Source organism: Mesoplodon mirus, assembly GCF_964341445.2.
Source record: "Mesoplodon mirus genome assembly, chromosome: 15".
Lineage (NCBI taxonomy): Eukaryota > Metazoa > Chordata > Mammalia > Artiodactyla > Ziphiidae > Mesoplodon > Mesoplodon mirus.
In genome coordinates, this window is record NC_138991.1 from 44,772,374 (window position 1) to 44,796,758 (window position 24,385).

The following is a 24,385-nucleotide window of genomic DNA, read 5'->3' on the forward strand; positions in this document are numbered from 1 at the left end:
AGTCACGACCAAACGGAGCCTAACTTAAGAAAGCACGTACATGCTGGGGTGTGTCCTCTCGGGCTGCCTGGAGACCACCAGGCCCAGGATAATGAGACCACGTGGAGCAGAGACGAGGTGTCCCAGCTGAGGTCCTTGGGCCAGTGGGCCCGCCAGATGCTGTGAGGGTGGCCGTGCGAGACCAGCCAGCCAGGCACCCGCTATGGAACCGGCCAGCCCCACCGCAGCAATAATAAAAGCATTGTTGCTTACAGCCACTGTAGTGTGGAGGGGACTGTTAGGCGGCGAGAGATAGCTGATACACCTGGCTTGTCCAGGCCTGTGCTCGTCTCATCTCTGAAGCTTATTTAGGGGCCTCTCCACAGGCAGATGCTGTCTGTAACCCTTAACACTCATTCTTCCGCTGCGGTCTCTTCGCGAGCCCAGGAATGCACGTGACTTTTAATGATTTTTCAAGGAAGGCAGTCAGCCCCCATCTCCCCATCCCTGACTAAATAAAGAACTTTACTCTTTCCTTGCATATTACAGTCCTTTGCTCCGCACCCGGCCCCTGAAGAATTTGTAGCAAAGTGTCCTGTGTGGTTAATTTTTGTAAGAAATGAGCAGCAGTTGCTTTCATCCTCCCAGCAGCAGTGACCTTCACGGCATCCATGTTTCCCTTCAGGGAACCACCTCTTCTCCATCTTCTCAGTCTACATGCTTTGGATGGATCTGGATCTGCCCCCACTCCTGGCCCTGCCTGGGCCCTTGGGAGAACAGGTGCCTCTCCCTGACTACAGAGACTGGAGATTGGTTCAGGGTAGAGCTGGAACTATTTGGAGAGGAGCAGTCCCTTTCCCCTGGGGTTGCTAAGTCAGTAAATGTGAGCCTGGAGCCACCAGGGACCATCTCTGGACCATGCCTGAGACTACAGATGTGGTTCTCAAAGTGTGGTCCCTGGAGCAGTAACATCAGTATCACCTAGGAACTTGTTAGGAATTAAAGCACTTAGGCTCCACCCTAGATGCACTGAATTAAAAATTGGGCAGGGTCCAAAAATCTGGTTTTAATTTGCTTGGCCAATAATTCTGATGCATGTTCAAGTTTGAGACCCACTGGACTCAAAAAGTAGAGCTAAGTGATGAAGAAACAGTTCCTGGTGATAGCATCATCTGAGTACCTGGATCCCACCATACCTGAGGGCAAATCTATAGTCCTGGACTTTTCAGGTCTCTGAGCAATACATTTTCCTTTGTTGCTTCAGCCAGTTTGGATTTCTGACACTTGCTATTAATAATGAATACTGACATATGTTATGAGACTCTGGACTTTGGCAGAACGGTCTTCCTGATGCAGGTTTTCTTGACAGAAATGCTAAACTGTGCTAACTGCAGGGCTGTTAGGGTCTTCTAATTCACTCATGCTGAGGGGTGTTACTTTATTTCTGTGGTTGGCAGCTTGTCTGGGAAAAGTGGTTCAGATATATAACTTCCCTAGAGCACTCTGACAACTTGGACAGTAAACTTTCTGCATTAAAGACTGATGTTCTTTCACCTTCAACAAGACAACAGGTCTCTAGAAGTTTCCTGGAAGGCTTATTGATAGAGACCAAAGTAACCCAGGGCATGAGGCCCTTTCATTAGAACAAGGGACAATTATAGTGATAGAGAGGAATTAAGCTCTCGTGGAGTTGCACCATATGTACATTTAATTGACATAAATTCAATTTTATGACCTTGGCCAAAGATAAAGGAGCAAGGAGAGAAATAACTCTTTTAAGATGGCAGGCAATAGGTTACACATACGGTAATGGCAGGCTATCTAATCCAGACCAACCTGTCCCTGGAGCACAACTAGAAAACCTGGACTGAATAGTAGTATAAAAATCTGTTTATAAAAAGAAATCTGTTTGAAGGCATGGAGAGTGAACAGGGCTGTGAAGGGTTACAGGCAGGAGAACAGAAACCTAGAGAGGTGACCCCAGCACCTGGGAAGTGTTTCCCCTCAAGGTGCTGCTGATTCTAAGAGCTGCTGCAAGGCTGAGAAACTGAAGATAGCTGGTGATAGACTCAGGGCTACAGTCTGAGAGTCAGGATGACCTAGAAAGAGCCAGGCGTGAAGGGCAGAGAAAGGTTAACAATGCAGGCAAATCTAAATTACTATTGACTATTTTAATAATAATAATAATAATAATAATAATGATGATGATGATGTCTGGTGAGGTTTAATATCTAGAGAGAATTAAAATGCATGACAATAATAGCATTTAATTTTGGATGGGAGTAAATGGAGTTACAGAGTTGTAAGGTCTCCACTGAATGAGAAGCAGTCAACTTGCTAATTTAAAGTAGACTCTAATAAGTCAAGAATACATGTTGCAATCTCTGGTAATGACTAAAGAATAGTAAAAGAATGTATAACTAACAAGCTAATAGAGAAGAAAAAAGAGGGATAATGTAATCAGTTCAGAACAGGGCAAGAAAGGAGAGAAAAAGGAACATAAAACAGGCGGAACAAATAAAAAGCAAACAATAAAATGGTAGATTTAAACTCAAATATATCTGCAATTACATTAAACGTAAATGGACTAAATGTGCCCATTAAAACACATAGATTGTTAGAGGATAAAAATAAAAACCAATTACATGGGGTTTACAAGAGACAAACTGCAACGTAAGGATGCAGACTGTTTGAAATGAAAGGATGAAAAAGGATACGCTACATAAACACTAACCAAAAGAAAGCTGGTCAACTTTAAGACAAAAGCATTATTAGAGTGAAAAAGAGACAACACATGGTGATAAAAGGTTCAGTTCACCAGGAAGATATAAAAAGGCTGATTCTGTATGCCCCCCAGAAAGACGTCGCCCCCACAAACAGAAAGTAAAGCATCTAAGCAGTCCAGATTTCGCCTGGACAAGTGAGAGCTGGTTTGAGTCTTCTGTCCTTTCAGCAAGTCTCAGGGTCCTGTGCCTCTGGAGGAAGGAATATCTCAGTGACCTCAGCATAATGCCAGTGCTTAAAGTCACATTTTCCCTACAACCAGACCCTAAACAAGGCCAACTGCTTCATCTGGGGCTTGACCAAGAAGCTGTATTGTCCCCACCCTGGAGGAGCAATGAGTCTCTTGGGCTTAAGGACAGGTGATATGGCTGTAAGGGGTTTTCTAGATGGAGCCACATACGCTGCACCTGATCATCAGTCTGAGGGATTTTCAAGGGTAGCTTTAACCACCTGCACTTTTTTTTGACCTTTAGAACCTCATCCCCGTGGGACATGCGGCTCCAATGTCGTCCCATTTCAGTATGAGAGTGGTGACAATGCCATGGTTTTCAACTTTCCTTTTTTTCAAATTTGGCCTATGTAGGAGCCATGTATACTTAACAGATAAAGGCTGACCTCCAAACCTGTTCAAAATGAGGATTCCACCACCTCAAACAGTGTCCTCTTTAAGGGAATCAATGGGACAAACTAAGAACCAAGTGCCAGGGACAGCTGGTAATCTGATTTTTACCAGATGGACCCAGTGACATGTGTTGTTTATGTGAATGCATTGCTTGCTTGCCATGGTGGTCAGGAAACTCAAAGTCATGAGTGTGACCCCCTGAGGCATTCATCTGTTCACCCCTTGGTGTCAACTTATTGTTCCTACTCTTGTTTTCCCTTTACCTTCATTTCCTTACATATTTGTTAAAGTCTTCTTGCACTACAAAATTTGTTAGAACATGTCAGAACTTCTTGAAGAAAGGCAGATTATAAATAATTAATGAAGCTCGACTTCTCAAAATGCTGTACATGAAGGTGTGTGTTACAGTTGACTTGTTGAAGTCTTAACCTCCTAGTACCTGTGAATGTGACCTTATTTGGAAATAGGGTCTTTGCTGATGATCGAGTTAAGATGAGGTCATTAGGGTGGGCCTCAATCTAATATGACTGGTACCCTTATAAAAAGGGGAAACTTGGACCCAGAGACAGATGTGTATACAGGAAAGCACCAGGTGAAGGTTGAAGTTATGTTGCCAAAAGGCAAGGAAATACCAGAAGCTAGGAGAGAAGCCTGGTACAGATTCACCCCTAGTGCCTTCAGAAGGAACACGGCCCTGCTGACACCTTGATCTTGGACTTCCCAGCCTCCAGAAATGTGACACAATAACTTTCTATTGTTTAAGCCAATCAGATTGTGGTACTTTGTTACAGCAGCCCTGGGAAATGAATACAGTATTTGAAATGATTTTAGCTGATACATGGTTTAACTTTAAAAATGTTAACAGTTATATATTTATATTAATGAACATTAGAAAAAACAGAACAAGTGACTCCAACCTGTGGATTTTAGACACATCATTGCTTAGAACTAGATTGATGTGGGTATGTCGCAAGCAAATAGCAGTTTAGTTGACACACAAGGGGCCATGCAGTGGAGTGATTGAGAACAGATACTCTGCAGCCAGGTTTTAAACACTGGCTTTACACTTACTGGCTGTGTGACCTTGGACAGATTCCTCAACCTCTCTGTGCCTTGGTTTCCTCTGTATAATAGTGTTGATAATAGCAGTACCTACTGCACGGGGTTGTTTGGGTGATTAAATGCAAGATTAACACGTGTGGTACAAAACACAGCCTGGGAGCTGGTTCAGTCCTTTGTAAGCGCTGGTTCTTCATTTTATTACCCAGAAACGTAAATATTTAGTGATCGGGCTTCTCTGGTGGCTCAGTGGTTGAGAGTCCGCCTGCCGATGTGGGGGACACGGGTTCGTGCCCCGGTCCGGGAGGATCCCACATGCCGCAGAGCAGCTGGGCCCATGAGCCATGGCCACTGAGCCTGCGCGTCCGGAGCCTGTGCTCTGCAATGGGAGAGGCCACAGCAGTGAGAGGCCCGTGTACCGCAAAAAAAAAAAAAAAAATTTAGTGATCATGGCCTGCACATGAAGGAGGGAGATCCCAGTGAGCCCAGTAGGACGGCTGGGAAGGGTGCTTGACTGCCACTGTGCTGCTCTCACTCTACCAGGGGCTCTGGCAGTTTCCTGCACAGTGGCACTCTACCCTTGGTTTCATTTCTTTTAACAACTTGTCTTGGAGGAATTTTCTAAAAAGCCATTTTTTAATTTTTTCACATAGAGTGAACACCAGCAGTACAGACTGGAGTCCTGTCAACTCGAGCAGTGGTCAGTGGAGCCAGTCCAGGTGTAGAAGAAACAATGGCTCAGGGCTTGCCCTCCACACTCTCCACCAGCTGACCCTGAGCAAGCACTTGCTCTGAGCCAGGTGCTCCTCTAAGCAGTCTATCCATCCAGTCCTTTAATCCTTATTCTGACCCTCAGAGGAGAGTCTTACTCTTATCCCTGTTTGGCAGATGGGAGAGTGAGGCCCAGAGAGGTTAAGTAACCTGCCCAAGGTCACAGAGCTGGTAGGTGGACGGGAAGGATTTGTAACAGGTGGTCAGGCTGCAGTCTGCCAGGCCTATTTTCTGCCAGGGTTTCTGGGCTGGTGGGCTGTCAGCCCAGAGCTGCTGGTGGGCTGTCTCACCACCCTAAGAGCCTTTCTGAGAATGTAGGGCATAAAGGAGAAGCTGACCAAGAGGTGGGGAGAGGCAGACTGCTGACATACTTTAATTACTGGGGTCTGGCTGTGCCCAAAGTTTACCCCACCTTTGAAAGTTCATTTACATGGGTTGATGTAGATGCTTTTCCTTCAATCCACTATTTTTATCACTTGCTCTCTAAAACGCTTTGCCTTGTATTAGTCCGGTCTTTTCCCCCCATCAGTTTGGGGCTTGATAAGGGTTAATCAGGGAATGCTTGGGTGCCACCTTAGCCAGACCTCCACCTGCAGCTCTGCCTCAGGGCTCCGCCGGCACCCAGAGCCTCCTGAGCCAGAGCACTGGAGGGTCAACACCACCCGGCACAACCCACGACCCAGGACCGAAGGGAGGGTCCCTCATCCACCCCAGGGTGGGAGCAGGCTTCTGCTCAGCCCCGCCCCCTGAACTCCCCAGCAAGGTGGAGCTCCACTTGCCCAGTGAACTTGCTTGGTGATGAAGCCAGTTTGGGCTCCTCCCCTTTCCTGTCCCCTTCCAGGGACCACCTCCCAACTAGATTACTTGTTCTGAAAACCTTATCTCAGAGTCTGGTTCTGGGGAATCCAAACCAAGACAATATTTACATAGCAGGGAACAAACGCTCAGTAAGTGAAAGGATTGTTATCACTTCCTCCGCCTCCTTCCATCTGCCCTGAGCTGCTGGGAAAAGAGCTTCAAGCCTCAGGCCTCATGCATGGAGTGTACTGGTCCAGATCTGGGAACTGTGAATGTTTGGAGTAGTGGTTGCTTCCTGCCACCAGGTCCCTTGGCCCGTCCCTGCAGGAAACAGTCCCTCCAGCTCCTCAGTAAACATGGATGGAATGTCATGGCCACAGAGGTCACTTGTCTAACAAGGCTGGCTGCCTGGGGCTGGATTTTGCCCTAGGCACCTCACAGTTCCAAATTCTTAGGACACCAGGATGCCTTTACTCTCTGAGGTTCTTTGGATCACAGAAATCAGAAGCAAGTTGCCCTCACAGAGTCACTCCAGCCACTAGGTTGGATCCACAGCATCAGACTGAGATGTTTCATCTGCAGTCTCCAGTGTGTGCAGTCTGCTGGTTAAGGACACAGCAGTGGAGTCACTCCACGAGGGTTTGAGGCCTACATCTGCTGCTTTCCAGCTGTGTGAGTCACCTGCTCTGTGCCTTAGTTCCTCATCTGAGAAATGGGCACAATCGGAGAACCCACCTCAAAGCCTGGTGATAAGGATTATAATTTACCTACACATATAAATTACATATATAATTTACTTATACAGTAAGTCCCCTACACACGAATGAGTTCTGCTCTGAGAGTGGGTTCGTAAGTCCAATTTATTCATAAGTCCAACAGAGTTAGCCTAGATACCCAACTAACACAGTCAGCTATATAGTGCTGTACCGTAATAGGTTTATAATACTTTTCACACAAATAATACATAAAAAACAAACACAAAAAATAAAACATTTTTAGGAGACTTCCTTGGCAGTCCAGTGGTTAAGACTCTGTGCTCCCAATGCAGGGGTTGTGGGTTCAATCCCTGGTTGGGGAATTAAGATGCCACATGCCGTGCATGGTGTGGCCAAAAAAACAAACAAACAAAAACAACAACCAAACATTTTAAATCTTACAGTACAGTACCTTGAAAAGTATAGTAGTACAGTACAACAACTGGCATCCAGGGGCTGGCATCGAGTGAACAGGCAAGAAGAGTTATTGACTGGATGAGGGAGAGGAGGTGGGAGATGGTAGAGCTGAAGGATCATCAGCAATAGGAGATGGAGGGCAAGCTGCAATGTCACTGAAGTCTGACGTTGATGGAACGCACGTTCACATCTTTGAAAGTTTGCAACTTGAAGGTTCATACGTAGGGGACTTACTGCATATAGATGAGTAAATTTCATATAGAATATATATATATAAGTAAACTATATAATGTATATAAGTAAATGATAAGTAAACACATAGTAAATTGTAATAAATAAAAGCTTACAATGGTGGCTGGCTCATGGTAAGTACTCAATCAATGGACCCCCTCATTTCATTAGAAGGGCGGCACATGGACCTTTCACCATAAACTTCTTTGCACTTTTAGAAATGTAGTATCATCTGCATGTATTGTTACCCATATAAAGTAAGCAAATTCATTTAAAAGTAAAAACAAAAATAAAACAAATTTTCAATTATAACCACATCTTGGTTGTAGACCCAGAAAATAACTGTGACAGATAATTTTAGGTGTCCACTCGACTAGGCCATGGGGAGTCCAGCTATTTGGTCAAACATTATTCTGGATGTTTCTGAGAGGATGTTTGGGGGTGAGATTAACATTTTAGTTGACAGAAGAAAACAGACTGCCCTCCATAGTGTGGGTGGGCCTCATCCAATCAGTGGAAGGCCTGAATAAAACAAAAACGCTGATCCTCCCATGAACAAGAGAGAATCCTCCAGCCTCCGGATTTCATCTGCAACACTGGCCCTTCCTGCCTGCTGGCCTTCGAACTGGAACACTGACCTTTCCTCGGTCTCCAGCCTGCTGACCCATCGTATAGATCGGACTTGGCAGCCTCCATAATTGCATGAGCCAATTCCTTACAACAAATTTCTCTCTGGGGGAAGGAAGGACTGGAGGTATGGGGTTAGCAGATGAAAACCATTACATACAGAATGGATGGATAACAACGTCCTACTGTATAGCACAGGGAACTATATTCAATATCCTGGGATAAACCATAATGGAAAAGAATATATGAAAGAATGTATATATATGTATAACTGAGTCATTTTGCTGTGCAGCAGAAATTAACACAACCTTGTAAATCAACTATACTTCAATAAAAAAAATAAATTTCTCCACCTCTCTCTCTCTATATATATATATATGTATGTATATATATATATATGCATATGTATATACACACACATCCTATTGGTTCTGTTTCTCTGGAGACGTTGACCAATAATACATTTGCTAAAGGTCAGCTCAGGCCTCGGGGAGGAGGGTGATGAAGCAAGGACTCCTCCATCACGGCACCCCACTGACCCAAAGCCTAGCCCCAACTGCTCGGGGGTGGGCACAGAACTCTTACTTGAGCATGCCCTCTCCTGGTCTGGGAACACGGTCAGGGGCTGGGGACTCAGGTTTGGCTCAGGTTTGCTGGGAATGAAGACCTCAGCATTGTCCTTCCGCTTAGCAGACAAATTCCTTTCCTTTTTATTACCTGTAAAAACACAATAGTTTATATGTCAAATACTGAGTGCAGGCAGAGTTGGGAAATTCTGCTCCAGCACCTGTTTATTTGTGCATTCACTTATTCATTCAACAAATGTTGATGGAATCCCTGCTCTGTGCCAGGCACCATGCTCATTTTGGATTTGTTGCAGACAACAAAACAAGTTTGCTGAGAGCCGTTATGTGCCAAGTACCACATTTTGGTAAATAAGTGAATTCTTCTAGGACACACACAGGTTTTCAAGTTTTAACATTTCTGAATAGGGACAAATCTTATAAACAATGGGGTACTGGGTTTAATTGGCAGCAAGATACATAAAATAATGATGTAACCAAGGATATGCAGGAGCAGGAAAAGTATAGTAGGACATGTTTGCTGCCCTCAAGGCACATTCTTGCCAAGGAAAAGGACGGTTGAATGGATAAGAGAGCAGGGCTGGCACAGAAGATCCAGTACCAGGGTCACAGAGGAGCATGCAGCCTGGAGGACAGGGCTGGCAGGTGTGTAGCCGACATGAAGAGAACCCTTACAGATGACCGGGGTGTCTCCAGGGCACAGAACTGGGGGGCATTCAGACACAGGGAACAGTGTGTGTGAAGGCTTGAGAGCTGACATGCGTGTGGCAGGTGGGTGGCTAGGGTCTGGGCTGGCGAGAGGAGCCAGACAGTGAAGGGCCCACGGGCCATGATTTATAGTCAGTGTTTCCCAAAGTGGGGTGCCTGGATCACTGGTGAAATAGGTGATGACTGGGACTTCCCTGGTGGCTCAGTAGATAAGAATCCACCTGCCAAAGCAGGGCACATGGGTTTGATCCCTGGTCCGGGAAGATCCCACATGCCGCGGAGCAACTAAGCCCGTGCGCCACACTACTGAGCCTGCGCTCTAGAGCCCGCGAGCCACAACTACTGAGCCCATGTGGCACAACTACTGAAGGCTGTGTGCCTAGAGCCCATGATCTGCAACAAGAGAAGCCACCACAATGAGAAGCCCTCACATCACAACAAAGAGTAGCTCCCGCTCGCCTCAACTAGAGAAAGCCCGCGCGCAGCAATTAACACCCAACGCTGCCAAAAATAAATAAAATTAAAAAAAAAGAAAGCAATTATCTATCTAACGTGTATGGGAAAAAAATAAGCAACCAGTGTATCAAACCTTGATTTCATGTATATTATTGTGTGGAACAATCCTAGAATTATGAAAGAAAAGAAAGAAGGAGTGAGGAAGGAAGGGGTGAGGGGGTGGAGAGAGAAGGAAAGAAGGAAAGAAGAAAGGTGACTGGTTTAAATAACAGCTAAAAAATAGTATGAGTGGTCTGTGAATTTGGCAAAAAAAAAAAAAAAAAAAATTGTGAAGAAGGTTTGCAAAGGGCACAAGTCTGGGTAAAGTGGCTCCAGGCAGGAAAGCAGCCCAGGGGGCAGCGAGGCAGGTGGCTAAATGGAATAAAGAGAAAAAGCAGGGAGAAGAGTTAGGTCCCTGGACTTGGGAACCTCCAGCCTGGGAAGGCAGAAAACCTGGGAAGTGTCTGCTCAAATTCAAAGGAAATCCTGGGGCCTGTGGTGGCCCAAAGGAGGGAAGCCCCAGAATCAAGGGTACTATGGGATTCTTGGGAGCTCAGGGTAGATGTTGGGGATGAGTGTGGGGTCTGTCCGACTTGCACTAACCTCTCTGCTATCCCCCCTTGACTTTGCAAAGGACACGTGTTTCTCTACACTTTCTCAAGGAGTGCATGAATGAACAGCCCATAACCAAGCACATCTTTTCAGGTGTCTGCTGACTGTTCTTGAGTAAACACTCAGGATTATCTCAGAACTCCAATCCCATGCTGGGGTCTGGGGAGACCTTGTAACAGGCCCCTCAGCCTCCTTCTTGCTCCCCTTGTTGGGAGCCTGTCTCCTGCTGGGGCTGAGAAGCCAGCCAGGGGCTGCAGATGAAAGGGGCGGCTGAGAGCGGCGGTAGGGGGTGTTCGTGACGCCCTCGTGTACTGCAGACTGGGCACCCGCCGCCTGCAGCAGACATCACCAGGGTCAACTCGGGGCCTGCCGAGCAATTGTTAAAAATTGTAAAATGTTAAAAAATGTAAAATGGCAAGAAAGTGAAGTTCTCTCCTTTAGCCTTTTTTTTTTTTTTTTTTTTTTTGCGGTACGCGGGCCTCTCACTGCTGTGGCCTCTCCCGTTGCGGAGCACAGGCTCTGGACGCACAGGCTCAGCGTCCATGGTTCACGGGCCCAGCCTTTCCACGGCATTGTGGGATCTTCCTGGACCGGGGCACGAACTCGTGTCCCCTGCATCGGCAGGCGGACTCTCAACCACTGCGCCACCAGGGAAGCCGTCTCCTTTAGTTTTATGCCCAGTATCACTATTAAACTGCCTGGGGTCCAACTGCTCCCCTTCTATGGCCTGGTCCTCCACACCCGGAAGTGACTGTCATACCCAAGACCACCTCCATCCCCGCCACACCCCGGTTTCCAGGGCAGAGGCCCAGTCAACCCCCTCACAGCACTTCCCTTCCCCTTGGAGGAAACACAACCCACAGCAATGATGCAGCCCCAGTGGGTCTCACTCAGAAGGGCATGTTCATTGCCGTGACCACCAGATGCTTTAGCAGGTGGGCATAGTCCTTCACTTATTTTAAAGATTTCCCGAATGGCTTGAATGTGCCAGGTGAAGGCTGCAAGCTGGGGATGCAACAGAGGGGAAGAGCTGGCCTGTGCCCTGGCAGAGCTCACAGGCCGGAGGGAGAGAAAGGCAACTGCGGGCATTGAGACGAGTGCCATGATGATGCTACAGGAGCAGAGCAGGCACCGACCTAGCTGGCCAGGCTGGGAGTGCCAAGAAGGCTTCCTGGAGGAAGCAGCCTCTGAGCTGAGTCTCGAGGAAAAAGCAGGGAGCCAGGTTTCATGGGTCAGAGTGGAGAGGAAAGGAAATGTGGTGATCTAGGTGGAGGGAACAGCCCAGCAAGGAGGTGAGAGCATGTCGGAGGGACAAATGTTCTCTTCACTGGAGACATCAACCGTGGGGTGTAGATTTTCCAGAGCTGCCTGTTACTATGTCCCCCCAAGACTCATAGGTTCAAGTCCTAACCCCCAATACCTCAGAATATGGCTGTATTTGGAGGTAGGGTCACCAGAGAGGTAGTTAAGGTAAAATGAGGCCTTTAGAGTGGGCGCTAAGCCAACATGACTGGTGTCCTTATAAGAAGAGGAGATTAGGACACAGGGACACACAGAGGGAAGACCATGTGAGGACACAGGGAGAAGGTAGCCATCTGCAACCCAAGGACAGAGGCCTCAGAAGACACCAAGCTTGCCGAAGCCCTGATCTTGGATTTCTAACCTCCAGAACTGTGAAAAAAATTACATTTCGGTGGCTGTTGATGCCACCCCTGGTCTGTGTACTTTGTTACGGCAGCCTGGGCAGACGAATATACTCACTGCCTGATTTCAAACATTCCCTCATTTCTCCTTCCTTAGGTTCACTCATGCTTCCCCATTGGTTGGTCTTGGGATTTGGTTCAGGAAATACGGCACCTCCAGCTTTGGGGAGAATGCCCTAACCGTAACCCTCCCTGCCACCCACCAATTGTTCTGTTGACTCTACCTTCTAGGGTGATTTCTGAAAAACCTTCTCCAGTGGACAGTTGCTGTTGGTGCCCAGCTGCTTTCCTTCTCCTTCAGATTCGCCTTAATTTTCCTTTGGAAACTACTATCTCCGTCCATGTGGTTTGGGTGGCGATAACCACACCCCCAGTCCTGTTGGCTGGACCTGGCCATCAGAGCCACAGTGACTAGTTCAGAGCTGTGACCCCATGTGGGTTCAAGAGCCAAGTCTGGGACTTTTGCTGGAGCTTTTAGGAAGAGAAATCCACTTTCTGATGGAGTTGCAAAGCCAGCGTCTCAATTCTGCATCTATATGTGGAAAGCCCACTTGAGAATGGTGCCAAGAAAAAAGAAGGAAGAGAGAAGAGGGAGAAAAGGAAGAAGGGAAGGGGAGGGGAGGGGAACGGAAGTGAGTCCTATTGCAGCCCTGGACTCCTTAGTTATCCAAGTCAATAAATAGTCCCGGGCTTCCCTGGTGGCACAGTGGTTGAGAGTCCGCCTGCCAATGCAGGGGACGCAGGTCCGTGCCCCGGTCCAGGAAGATCCCACATGCTGCAGCGGCTGGGCCCGTGAGCCATGGCTGCTGAGCCTGCGCGTCCGGAGCCTGTGCTCCCCAACGGGAGAGGCCACAGCAGTGAGAGGCCCGCGTACCGTAAAAAAAAAAAAAAAAAAAAAAATAGTCCCTTTTGCTCAAGTCAGTTTCACTAGCCAGTTGCCACATAGATGCTGGTAAACTTCCTACAATGCACAGGACAGCCCCCCACAACTATCTGCCAGACATTTACCATCTGGAATTTCAGGGTCATCTGTAAGCTTTTGGGAGCCTTCACCTCTTGCAATCAGCAGAGACCTGATATATACCCCGGCCTATGAGATGGTCTACCCAAAGCTGAATTCAAAGTACCACTGGAAATTTAAGTCCTATTATTAGATCCAGAGACATCAAAGGCAAAGAAATGCCACATAAGACAGAGCTTACTTTTGGAAGCTGGGTTAAATTCCAGCACTACGAGGGTGTCTGGGCCCTGGGGAGGGCGTCCGTCTGTCTCCTGGTCCTCGGAAACATGCTTCTGCACGGAGTCCCCACTGGGAAGAGGGGAGTCATCTCTAGGATGGCCCACCAGCACCTGGTCCTCAGGCTCCGGCTCAGAGAGTACATCTTCTTCGATAGAGTCATACTCATCACTGGAACCATCTTCTTCTTTCCTTTGTAGGTTGACAATAAGTTCCAGGCTTTTTCTCAGCCCCTGCCAAAAGTCAAGAAGAGAAGTGAAAAATGAAATATGTTCCTTTGAGGAAAAACTCTTTTGAAAATAGATCATTAGAATCAAAGAACTATTCCCGTGAAACTAACATTTACCAAAACCATCTCAACCCATGTGTTATCCTCACTTTGAGGATGAGAAAACAAAGGGGCAGGGACAAATAAGAAACTCTCCTCTGGATGGAGCAGAGTGTAGTTTTATAGTATTAATTGTGGTTTTCTGTAGCTGTTTGCAAATTTTTTCATATGTCTTCTGTCTCTAAGAGACTGTAGGTTTACAATCTTAAGACCAAGCATTAAGCTATACTTACAGTGATCAAAAAATTTATCACTGAAGCCAGGATAGTTTGAATTTATTTATTTATGGCTGCATTGGGTCTTCGTTTCTGAGCGCAGGCTTTTCTCTAGTCATGGAAAGCGGAGAGCAGGGGCTACTCTTTGTTGTGATGTGCGGGCTTCTCATTGCAGTGGCTTCTCTTGTTGCAGAGCATGGGCTCTAAGCACGCGGGCTCCAGTAGTTGTGGCTCATGGGCTCAGCAGTTGTGGCTCACGGGCTCTAGAGCACAGGCTCAGTAGTTGTGGCACACAACGGGCTTAGCTGCTCCACAGCATGTGGGATCTTCCCAGACCAGGGCTCGAACCCGTGTCCCCTGCATTGGCAGGAGGATTCTTAACCGCTGCACCACCAGGGAAGTCCCCAGGATACTTTGGAAGGGGAATAAAGGCACTACTACATTTACACTGGGACGAAAGTGTGCACTGGACTGTCTGGGGAACCCAGTATGTTTGGTTAGCCTAGCCAGGCTATCCCTGTAGCCCTTGTAGTAACTAACATAGTTGTGAGAGCGTGAGAAGCAATCAAGTTTACGATTGACCATAAACTTAATAGTTGCGTGGTAGGCTGAATAATGATTCCCCAAAGATGCCCAAGTCCTTATTCCTGGACCCACTGAATTAGTGAGGGCTCACGTACAAGTGAGAAGCACCACATAGAAAACTTTGATCATCTTAGAGAAATCATCCTAAAAAGCCCAATGATAGAAATACGGACATCAAAGGTGCTGCTGGTGAGGGCTCAGGAAATAAGGAACATGTTATTGGGAACTAGAGGACAGAAAATCCTGTTATCTGGCAGCAGAATCTTAGCCAAACTGTGTCCTATAGTTATACTGTAAGAGGAACTTGTAAAGGATGAACTTGGATATTTAGCTCAAGAGAGTTCCAAGCAAAGTGTTAAAGATACAGTCTGGTTCCTTCTTGCTGCTTAGAGTAAAATGCTAGAGGAAAGGGACAGACTGAGAGAACTGTTAAGTAAAAAGAACTGGGAGTTGATGATTTGGGAAGCTTTCAGCCTACTGCAAAAGATGCTAAAAAAAAAAAAAAAAAAAGCATGAAAAAGCCAGGAAAGTGTGCTCTGGAGAAAAAAAACGAAGGGTGTGGCTCGACAACCTTTTGCCAAAACCTTAGAAGGATCTACAGTTTAGAGCAGCGGCCCCCAACCCCCGGTCCATGGACCAGTACCAGTCCACGGCCTGTTAGGTGAGGTGAGCAGTGGGCTGGCCAGCGAAGCTTCATCTGCCACTCCCCATCGCTCACATTACTGCCTGAACCATCACCCCACCCCGTCTGTGGAAAAACTGTCTTCCATGAAACCGGTCCCTGGTGCCAAAAAGGTTGGGGACCACTGGTTTAGAGTACTCAATCACACTGAGGGCTCTTTGAAGAGATTAGACATGTGACTCATGAATCCCCTTAGACATCTCAGCAGAAGCCAGGAAAAGAGATGGGATTATCCAGGAAAGATTTGTGGAGGAGCCTCTTGTCTAATGGAGTGAATCCTAGAGACATACAGAGGAGACGCACATGGTTTTTGAGACTGTTATACCAGCAGAAACACTGCCAGCTTGGACTCAGTGGGAGAGGGAAAGGACAAAATTAAAGAAAGCTGACAGGCTCCCAGAATTCTACAGGCAGGAAACAGGTTAATGAAATTACGTAGGTGCAAACACATGCTGCCCTTCATGAAAGAGGAAGAATGACTCCCAGGGTGGAGCCATGGGCCCAGAGGGCGGAATCCTGAGCCACAGTGAATTATTCCTGTGCCTTGAAACCTAATGGAGTTTGCCCAGTTGGATTTCAAAATTGCTTGGGTTTGGTGGCTCCCTTTTCCCTTTAATTTTCTGTCTATTGTAATGGGAATGTCTATAACTGTTATCCTGTGCCTGACCCACCACTGTATTTGGGAGCAGATAACTTGCTTTCTAGTTTTAAAAGTTCCCAGAGGGAGAGAAATTTTGCCTTAAGATGAGTAATACCCATAGACTCACCCCTAGCTAATTTTAGATATAGATAATGAGCTTTGGGAGTTTTGAGCAGATGAGACTTAAATGATATTTTGCACTTAAGTTGCTACTGTAATGAGTTGAGACTTTTGGGAAACTTGGGATGGGATGGAAGTATTTTGCATGTGAGGTGGACATGAATCTTTGGGGGCCCGAGAGCAGACTGTTGTGGACCCCAAAGATGTCCATGTTCTAATCACCTTGGATGGTGAATATTACATGGCAAAGGGACCTTGCAGATACGATTAACGATCTTGGGATGGGGGATATTATCTTGGATATCTAGAGGGGCCTATGTAATCACAAGGGTCCTTCCAAGGAGGCAGGAAGATCAGCCTCAGAAAGATAAGATATAAGGGTGGAAGCAGAGGTTAGGGAGGAGAGAAGATGCTACCCTGCTGGCCTTGAAGGAGGAAAGGGCACAAGCCAAGGAATGTAGGTGGCCTCTAGAAGTTGGAAAAGGCAAGGAAACGGATTCTCCTCTAGAGCCTCTAGAAGGAACATAGGTCTGCTGACATCTTGATTTTAGACCAATGAAACTGAATTTGGATTTCTGAGCTCCAGAACTGTAAGATAAACCACTAAGTTTGTGGTAAGTTGTCATGGCAGCAATAAGAAACTTTTTTTTGGTTTTTTTAGACATGCCTCACAGCTTGTGGGATCTTAGTTCCCTGACCAGGGATTGAACCCAGACCCCTGGCAGTGGAAGCACTGAGTCTTAACCATTGGACCACCAGGGAATTCCCCAGGAAACTAATATAGCTATCGATCTTTTATAGCTCTCTCCCTCCCACCCTGCCCAATATCAAGTGTCAGTGATATTTATTGAGCAAATAGAACACTGCCTGGCACATAGTAGATGCTTGACAAATACGTGCTGAATGACTAATTTATGTCAGTGACTGGGTAGAAGCTGTAAGCAGGGGTGGGGAGCACCCACCTGCCTTGGCAGTGGCATTAGTGATGTGACTCTTAGAAAGTTACTTAACTTCTCTGATCTCCATTTTGCCATCCATAAAAATGGGTTAACGAATCCCAACCTCACTGAATTGTTTTATTAAAGTAGTGGTGTGAACTGGGGATGATTTTGTCCCCCTCTCCAGGGGACATTTGGCAGTTATTTGGAGATGTTTTTGGTCAGAACTGGGGGAAAGGAGCGCTAGCGGCATCTGGTAGGTGGAGGCCAGGGATGCTGCTAAACATCCTAGAATGTACAGGACAGTTCCCACAACAAAGAATTATCTGGGCAAATGTCAATAGTGGTGTGAGTGAAAAACCCTACATTAAAGTGAGCACATATTCACCAATGGCATTTCAAAAGATAATAGCAAGGTCTTCTAGTTGAGTGTATTGACATGATCCATGCAACCTTCACGGAAGCCAGACTGAAGTCATGGCTCATGTCTTCAAAGTCTGACTGTGGTCGGCAGTTGGAGGGCGAACAGATTTACTGCTCCTCCGTGGGGAAACATGAGTTCCTGGGTGGCCTGCTGTTTAACAGCGACTGCAGTGACTCTAAAGCTAGTAATCCTCTACAGCGGAATAATGTTCTGTACTTTACAAAACATTTTCAACTCCCTCCCCCGTGCGATCCTCACAATGACCCTGCAAGATAGATGGGCGGAGTGCGACTTGCTTTGGTGATAACGTGAACTCTGGCCACAGCAAGATAAGCAGTTGGTCCCGGTTCTTGGTCGACCCCACCCATCTCAGATGGGGTCATCTTCAGTTCTCTGTTCTGCAGGGGTGGAGGCGAGGCTAGGTGAGAAAATGGGGCAAACGCGGTATTCTCACCCAGTCACGGTGGAAAAAAATGGTAAAAGCAATGCCAGCTAAACTCCCGGTTGGGAGACTGCTGTGACTGTCCAGGAGATCCTGGTCAGTCCCAGGGCCCAGAATCTTCTCCACTGATGCCTAAGGCTGAGTGGAGCTACCACCCACTGCCAGTTCCAGGAAATAGCTGGATGGGGCATTAGGATTCTAGAACCCACGGTCAGCTGAGCAGGTTCCCTCCAGCCTCTTCATTACCTTCACCTTGTGGTAGCCCCATATTTTAAGTGACTGAATTTCTGGAGTCCCCACAAGTCGGAGGACTGAGGCCTAGAGCCTTTAAGCTGGTCTCACCTGTCACAATGATTAAGTGGCAGAGTCGTGACGTGTGCCCTCAGCCACAGCTCCCTGCTCCTTCTAGACTATCCAAGTGTAAAACAGACTCACTTTTGTGGTCCAACCAATGGGGAAGAAGATGTGGCAACTATTATCATTCACTTATTCACACACGCAGGTTTGCTACAGGCGCTTCGTTGAGGGCTGAGGTAATGGCAGGGAGTAAGATGGCGAAGCTTCGGGCAATCAGTGCACAAAGAAAAAGAATCAGAGGCATTTCAGATGTGGCCAGGACTGGGAAGGAAAGAGCCTGCCTACATGATGGAACCATGAGTGAGTGGGCTGAGGGCAGCCCTGTTGAAAGCTGGTCAGGGAATGCTGGGTGATAAAGAAACGCCCAGTGAATGTCTAGGGCACAAGGTGTGTCAGGAGGAACAGCAGAGGCAAAAGCCTGGAGGCAGCAATGGCTGGAGGGCAGCGGGTACCAAACACACTGGGAGGAGAGGGCCGGGAGCAGGGAGGGGGTCACAGGGGCAGTGCCTTGTAGGCCTCAGAGCAGAGTCTGGATTTATGTACCATGAGAGGTCACGAAGGGTGCCAAGCAGAAATACAACATTATCTGATTTCTGTTTTTAAAGATCACTATGGCTCTTGGATACCAAGTGGATTTTGAGAGGCGGGGCCAGGATGGAAACAGGACAGACAGCAGACAGCCGCACCTGTGGTAGCAGGTAAAGAGGAAGGTGGAAGCAGAGGTGGGGAGAGGAGATGCATGTTGAGATGTATTTTGGAGGCCGAGATGACAGAAATGGCTGACTAGAAATTAACAGTGTGCATACCCTTCACCCCAGCCCTTCTAGGAATTTACTCTTCATTCTTAAGTACGCAAAGATCGTTGAGGCATCATTTATAAAAGAGAATGACCTGCATGTTCATTAGTAAGAGATGGGCTAAATTACTAATAGAGCAGGCGTTGACGGAGCCCCAGGCAGCCCTTACAGAGAATGAGGTAGGTCTCATGCACTTATTCAGAAAGACAGCAAGATATATGTTTAAGTAGAAAGAAGCATGTTGGAAAATGTACATATAGTATAAACCTGATTCTTTTAAAAATTATTATATTAGTATGTATACATACAGGCATACACAAAGTCTGGAAACATCAAACTCTTAACAATATCCTCTCTGGGGTGGCATTAAGGGGACTTTGTTTTCTGCTTTGTTTTACTTAATTTTTTATTATAAGCATGTTTTCAATTTTATAAATAGAAAAATATCAGGTATTTACATTTATGTTTAAATCCTTTCTCCTGAAAATAAATAAATTCCATATAGGAGTGGTAGGAACAGTGGTGTGGAGGACCCTGAACGGCCAGTTGTCTGATAGTCACTGATCTCTAGCCCTGGAACACATCTTGTCCCCAAAAGAGGGATTCAGAAATGGGTGAGTTGCAGCGCTCGATGCTGGCAGATGATGGAGCAGCGTCTAACTTACTGTATCCACTCAAGTGGTCCAGATTTAAAAGTAACACGCCACCAATCTCAACAGGGAGAAATTCCGGTAATATAAATATAGCACCCATAAGTCCTTCTCAGAAAAAACCCTCCAGAGGACAAAATCCAAACAATGAAAAGTAAAATCAAAATAAAGAACACAGGGCTTCCCTGGTGGCGCAGTGGTTGAGAGTCCGCCTGCCGATGCAGGGGACACGGGTTTGTGCCCGGGTCCGGGAAGATCCCACATGCCGCGGAGCGGCTGGGCCTGTGAGCCACGGCCGCTGAGCCTGCGCGTCCGGAGCCTGTGCTCCGCAAGGGGAGAGGCCACAACAGTGCGAGGCCCGTGTACCGCCAAAAAAAAAAAAAAAAGAACACAGACCAGGAGACCCTATGATAAAAGGTCTAATGGTGAACACTGAAGACGTTTAGAGACTAAAGAAATACAAGTGACCCTTGAACAACACGGGGATTGGGGCCCTGCCCCCCACGCAGTCGAAAATCCATGTAGCGCTATCTCTGCCTCAAAAGCAAAGGAATTGATAACTGGCTCACCGAAGGGCAGGAAGCTGAAGCAGTCTGGAGAGAAGGGGACTCAAACCCCAGTTCTTTTGATTTCGCATATTGTGATCTCTAACCGAACACAAACCTTTCCCCATACTTAAAGATCTGTAAAATGAAAATACAGGAACTATATTTATTGAAAAAAACCCCACGTACAAGTGGACCCATGCAGTTCAGACCCGTGTTACTTAAGGGTCACTGTATTAGACAATTGTATGTTTCCGGATTATGGACCAAAATGTAATGTTCTAAACCTAAGCTCTTAGCTAAGCTCACAAAAACCAGAAGAGGGCAGGCAGTGTGGGTGCAACCTGGCCTCATTTTCCATAGCATATTAGTCAATTCATATCCATCTTAAATGGAAACAACAGGGTTTTAAAAAATGGCAACTCCAATCTCTTAATATTTTGTTCATAATTTATTAAATAGACGGGATGTTTTAAGAAATCTCTCTTGTGATAAAGAAATCTGAATTTCAATAACTCTGTTTCAATTTGGTTTTGCTTCTGGCAAATTAATGCAAATTTAAATGCCATAATTGTATTTACTATAAATATATAGTAAATATATATATATAAGAAGCCTAGATTCTGCATTACTGCTATCTTGTTCACAGAGGAGAAGAATACATTTGCTTACACTGGGTGAGCACACTTTAAGAACCTAGGCCCTTATAATGCCCACGTGATCTAAAACCATCTGTTCCAGGGGCAAAGGGGAGATGAATTAAGTAGCCACATTCCCTCGAGAAAGCTGTTTAAATCCTTTCCACCTGGAAAGATGAGGACCTTGGGTTGGTCGCTTTGAAAGACAACCTGCTGATACTTCAAAGGGATACCCTGCTAGGGCATCTACCAGTTGCTTTGAAGCTGTCATCCAGAAAAAGCTCTGTGAAAACTTACTTTATAGCTTTGCTTTAAAACCTTGTTATATGCAATTTCAACGCTCAGCCCTTAAAATGTTCAGTTCAAGCCCTTTCAACAGAAAGCCTTCTGCATGAAGGCCAGGCTGCAAATACCACAGGTGGGGAGCAGATGATGGGACTGTATACAAATTGGCCTTCTTGCTAGAGAGCCAGGGAGGAGGCGAGGGAAGGAAGGATGCTGGACCAGTGACTAAAACGCAGCCAAGGTTTCATGGTCAGTGGATTAGTGCCTTACATGCCTGATTTTCCTCTTTTCTGCTGGGCTAGGAAAAGAGCAAAACCAGGTCACCATAGCACGTGAAATGTCTGCAACAATAGCAACCACGCTGTAATATCAACAATGGCAGCAGCTGCCGATTACAAAGCTTTTGCTACATATCAGGCACCAGGCTAACCCCTCTACACACCTCATCTCCCTGCAGCCTCCCACCACCCCTGCGTGTAGGTATCCTTATCTTATAGGTTCAGGGCACTTAAATGGCAGCCCCAGGTCATGTGGCTAGCAAGGGCAGAGCCAGGGTTTGGATGAAGGAGTGTCTGACTCCAAAGTCCAGGTTTTCCATTCCGTGCCCACATTTATTCCCTGCCTGGCCTCAATGCATTGGAAGCCAGTGGTCTCTAGAGCGAGATGAAAGTCAAGTGCTCTGTGATCACCCATTGGCTTACACGAAATTGATGACAACTGCCTGTAAGAGCTTTTGACACAAAGCTGACACGAGGCCACTAAATGTGTTAAAGCATGTGTTCGGTGTTAGTGGATGAAGCATTAAACCTCTAACTCCACTTAGAAAAGGGAACAGCTTGGCCTAAGTTCTGGGTGTGGGTACCAGCCCGGCTCCAGCCGCCCTATGTCTCCAGGCAAGTCCCTGAGCCTCAAGCCCCCACCTCTCATGTGGGAAAATGTTCCCTGACAACCTGACAAGTTTGTGGAAGGGATGCAATGAGATAATAGCTATGAATTAGTGCTTCATGATTGCTCTATCAGAGGTCTAGTTTTTACAGAAAATTTAACATTGAGATGACAGCATATTCTTTTCTATCTCTCAGACCCTATTGACACTGCCTACAAGAATATCAGATGTTTAGCCCATGAAGCCACACTGGATACTTTGAGCCCTCAAGAGGAAGCAGCAGTCTCTGCGGTAGAGGTCATGGACACGCCGCGAACCCCCAATGATGTCCTCATTTGATTGGCAATTTTATAAAAGTGGGATTTGCATGCACTGTTCGTTGCAATAATTTCCACCAACTCCTACTGCCTTATATGAGCCATTTTACATATATTAAACTGCCTGACCCAGAAATGATTTTTACCCTGCAATGAGGGATTAACTAATCTGTCCTTCTTTCCATTCATTCATTTATTGTTGAATATATGTGTCCCCGTAAGCAGGTCTGATTGCTAAGTGCTAGGGATAAGAGTGATGAATAAGACAGAGTCCCTGTTCTCATGGAATTTATAATCTGGCAACAAAGACAGCCATTCCATAAGAAATTACCAATATAACGAGCATCAAGAACCCACATCTGAGGCTTACCAGTCCACACCTCAAGCCTGGTGGCATCTAGATCACAAACTTCCCAGAATAAAGTGACTTGAGCTCTAACTATAGGGTCCATGCTGTGTATTTTTTAAACCACATTTCCCTACATCTATTCTGATGGAACTATGGCTAGGAAAATATGAGTTTTATCCGAGCTTCAAGTACCTGTGTGATGTTTTTGGTTTTCTGCTACTTTCTTACTGCCCCCTTTCAACCTTGGATTTTCTTTCACTGATTTTCATTCAAAGCTAAATTTATTTATGAATCCCCCTAGAGTTCAGTCTCAAATGTCCATTATTATGAAGAAAAAAGCCATCTTTGTCTTAAGGAGTGGAGTGATATAAGAGGAAGAGCACAGACTCAGGAAGCAGAAGGGTACCATTTCCTGGCTATAACGCCCTGGGCAAACCCTGTGCAATCAGTGTGCTGTGGCTGCCTCACCTGAGCCTGCCCAGAGCAGGGGTGGGAGGGTGGCTGAAAGATCAAGAGAAGGAAATCAGATAGGGATGGCAGGATAGAGACCAAACAACACAGAATGCTGCTGGATCACTAGAAATTTTGAGGAATTCTTGAAAGGCAAGAAAGCAGAGATCACATCTATGAAGCAGTAAAAGCAGAGGAAACTATGGACCAAAACAAGGGCAGTAAAATTTTCCATACAAGGAATTGGGTGTGTGTGTGTGTGTGCGTGTGTAGCTGAGTCCAGAGTCAAGGTGGAGTGAGAGGAAGCCCTGGGGCATTCACTGGGGGCTGCTTTTAGGGCTGCTGGCCCCTCCCCAGCTGTATTAAGTACACACAGGCTGATGCCTGGATGTGGGCAATGCTCTAGGAGGTCATTTTCCCCAAAGTAGACTAGGAGTTCCCATACCTGGAAGAGGAGCTAAGGCACACAGCCTCCAGGAGCATGTTGTGCCCCAACAAACATCAAGGTCAGGTTATATTAAATAGAACAGGCAGAAGAAGTAGGATTCTCAAATACAAAGATGAGCAGACAACCGAGAATGACCAAACATTTGGGAAAACCAGAACTCTGAAGAGTGGCACAAAATTTAATTAACAAAAGAACGAACACCCAATGAAAGCGAGTTAATAGAATAAGCAGAGGAAGACTTTAGAATCCTGAAAATGAATATCCCTGGAGAGATTTGAGAGGACATTTCATCCATGAAAAAGAAACAGCTAGAGATCTCAAGTTTTAATTTTATCATTAACATTTTGGAAAAGATAAACTAAGTACAGAAAGAGCTAAAAGGTGACAAATTAAATGTGCTAGAAATTCAAGCCAAACAATTTCACATGGACACAGTATAAAAAGACAAAAAGAAAAATATGAAAGAAAAATTAAGAGACTTGAAGATCTGGGTCAACTTGTCCAAGAGGAGTTCCAGAGGATAGAACAGAAACAATGGAAAATAATAACAACAACAATAATAAATGAACATTTTCCAATGCTAAAGAAAGACATAAGCCTTTAGACTGAAAAGGCCCACCTAGTGCTTTAAACAGGACAAAGAGAATGATACTGATATATTCATATGGATTAAACAAACAACCTGTCAGAAAACATCTTGACTCTATATGTACACAATGACAGATTTGAAATGTATAAAGCAAAAACAGAGAAATATAAGGGAACATTGATAAGTTCACAGAAATCACCCAGATTAAATAGACAAAAATTAATTAGGGCTCTATTGCAGTGGTTTGCTAATGAGCATAAGAATTTTCTGGGAGTCCTATTAAAAATGAAGATTCTGAGCACTCCATGCCCCCTGTAA

At 46.0% G+C, this 24,385-nt stretch overlaps 1 protein-coding gene across 1 annotated transcript in view; it reads right to left on the bottom strand.

Moving 5' to 3' along the window:
* The window catches only part of KATNIP (katanin interacting protein), a 198,147-nt gene that overhangs the window by 87,653 nt on the left and 86,109 nt on the right, over positions 1 to 24,385 (bottom strand). The window contains exons 7-8 of the mRNA XM_082600399.1: positions 13,348 to 13,615; positions 8,629 to 8,760 (exon numbers count right to left, since the gene is read on the bottom strand). Of these exons, the coding sequence (XP_082456525.1) occupies positions 8,629 to 8,760; positions 13,348 to 13,615 (400 nt within the window). The remainder of the gene's footprint in view (positions 1 to 8,628; positions 8,761 to 13,347; positions 13,616 to 24,385) is intronic.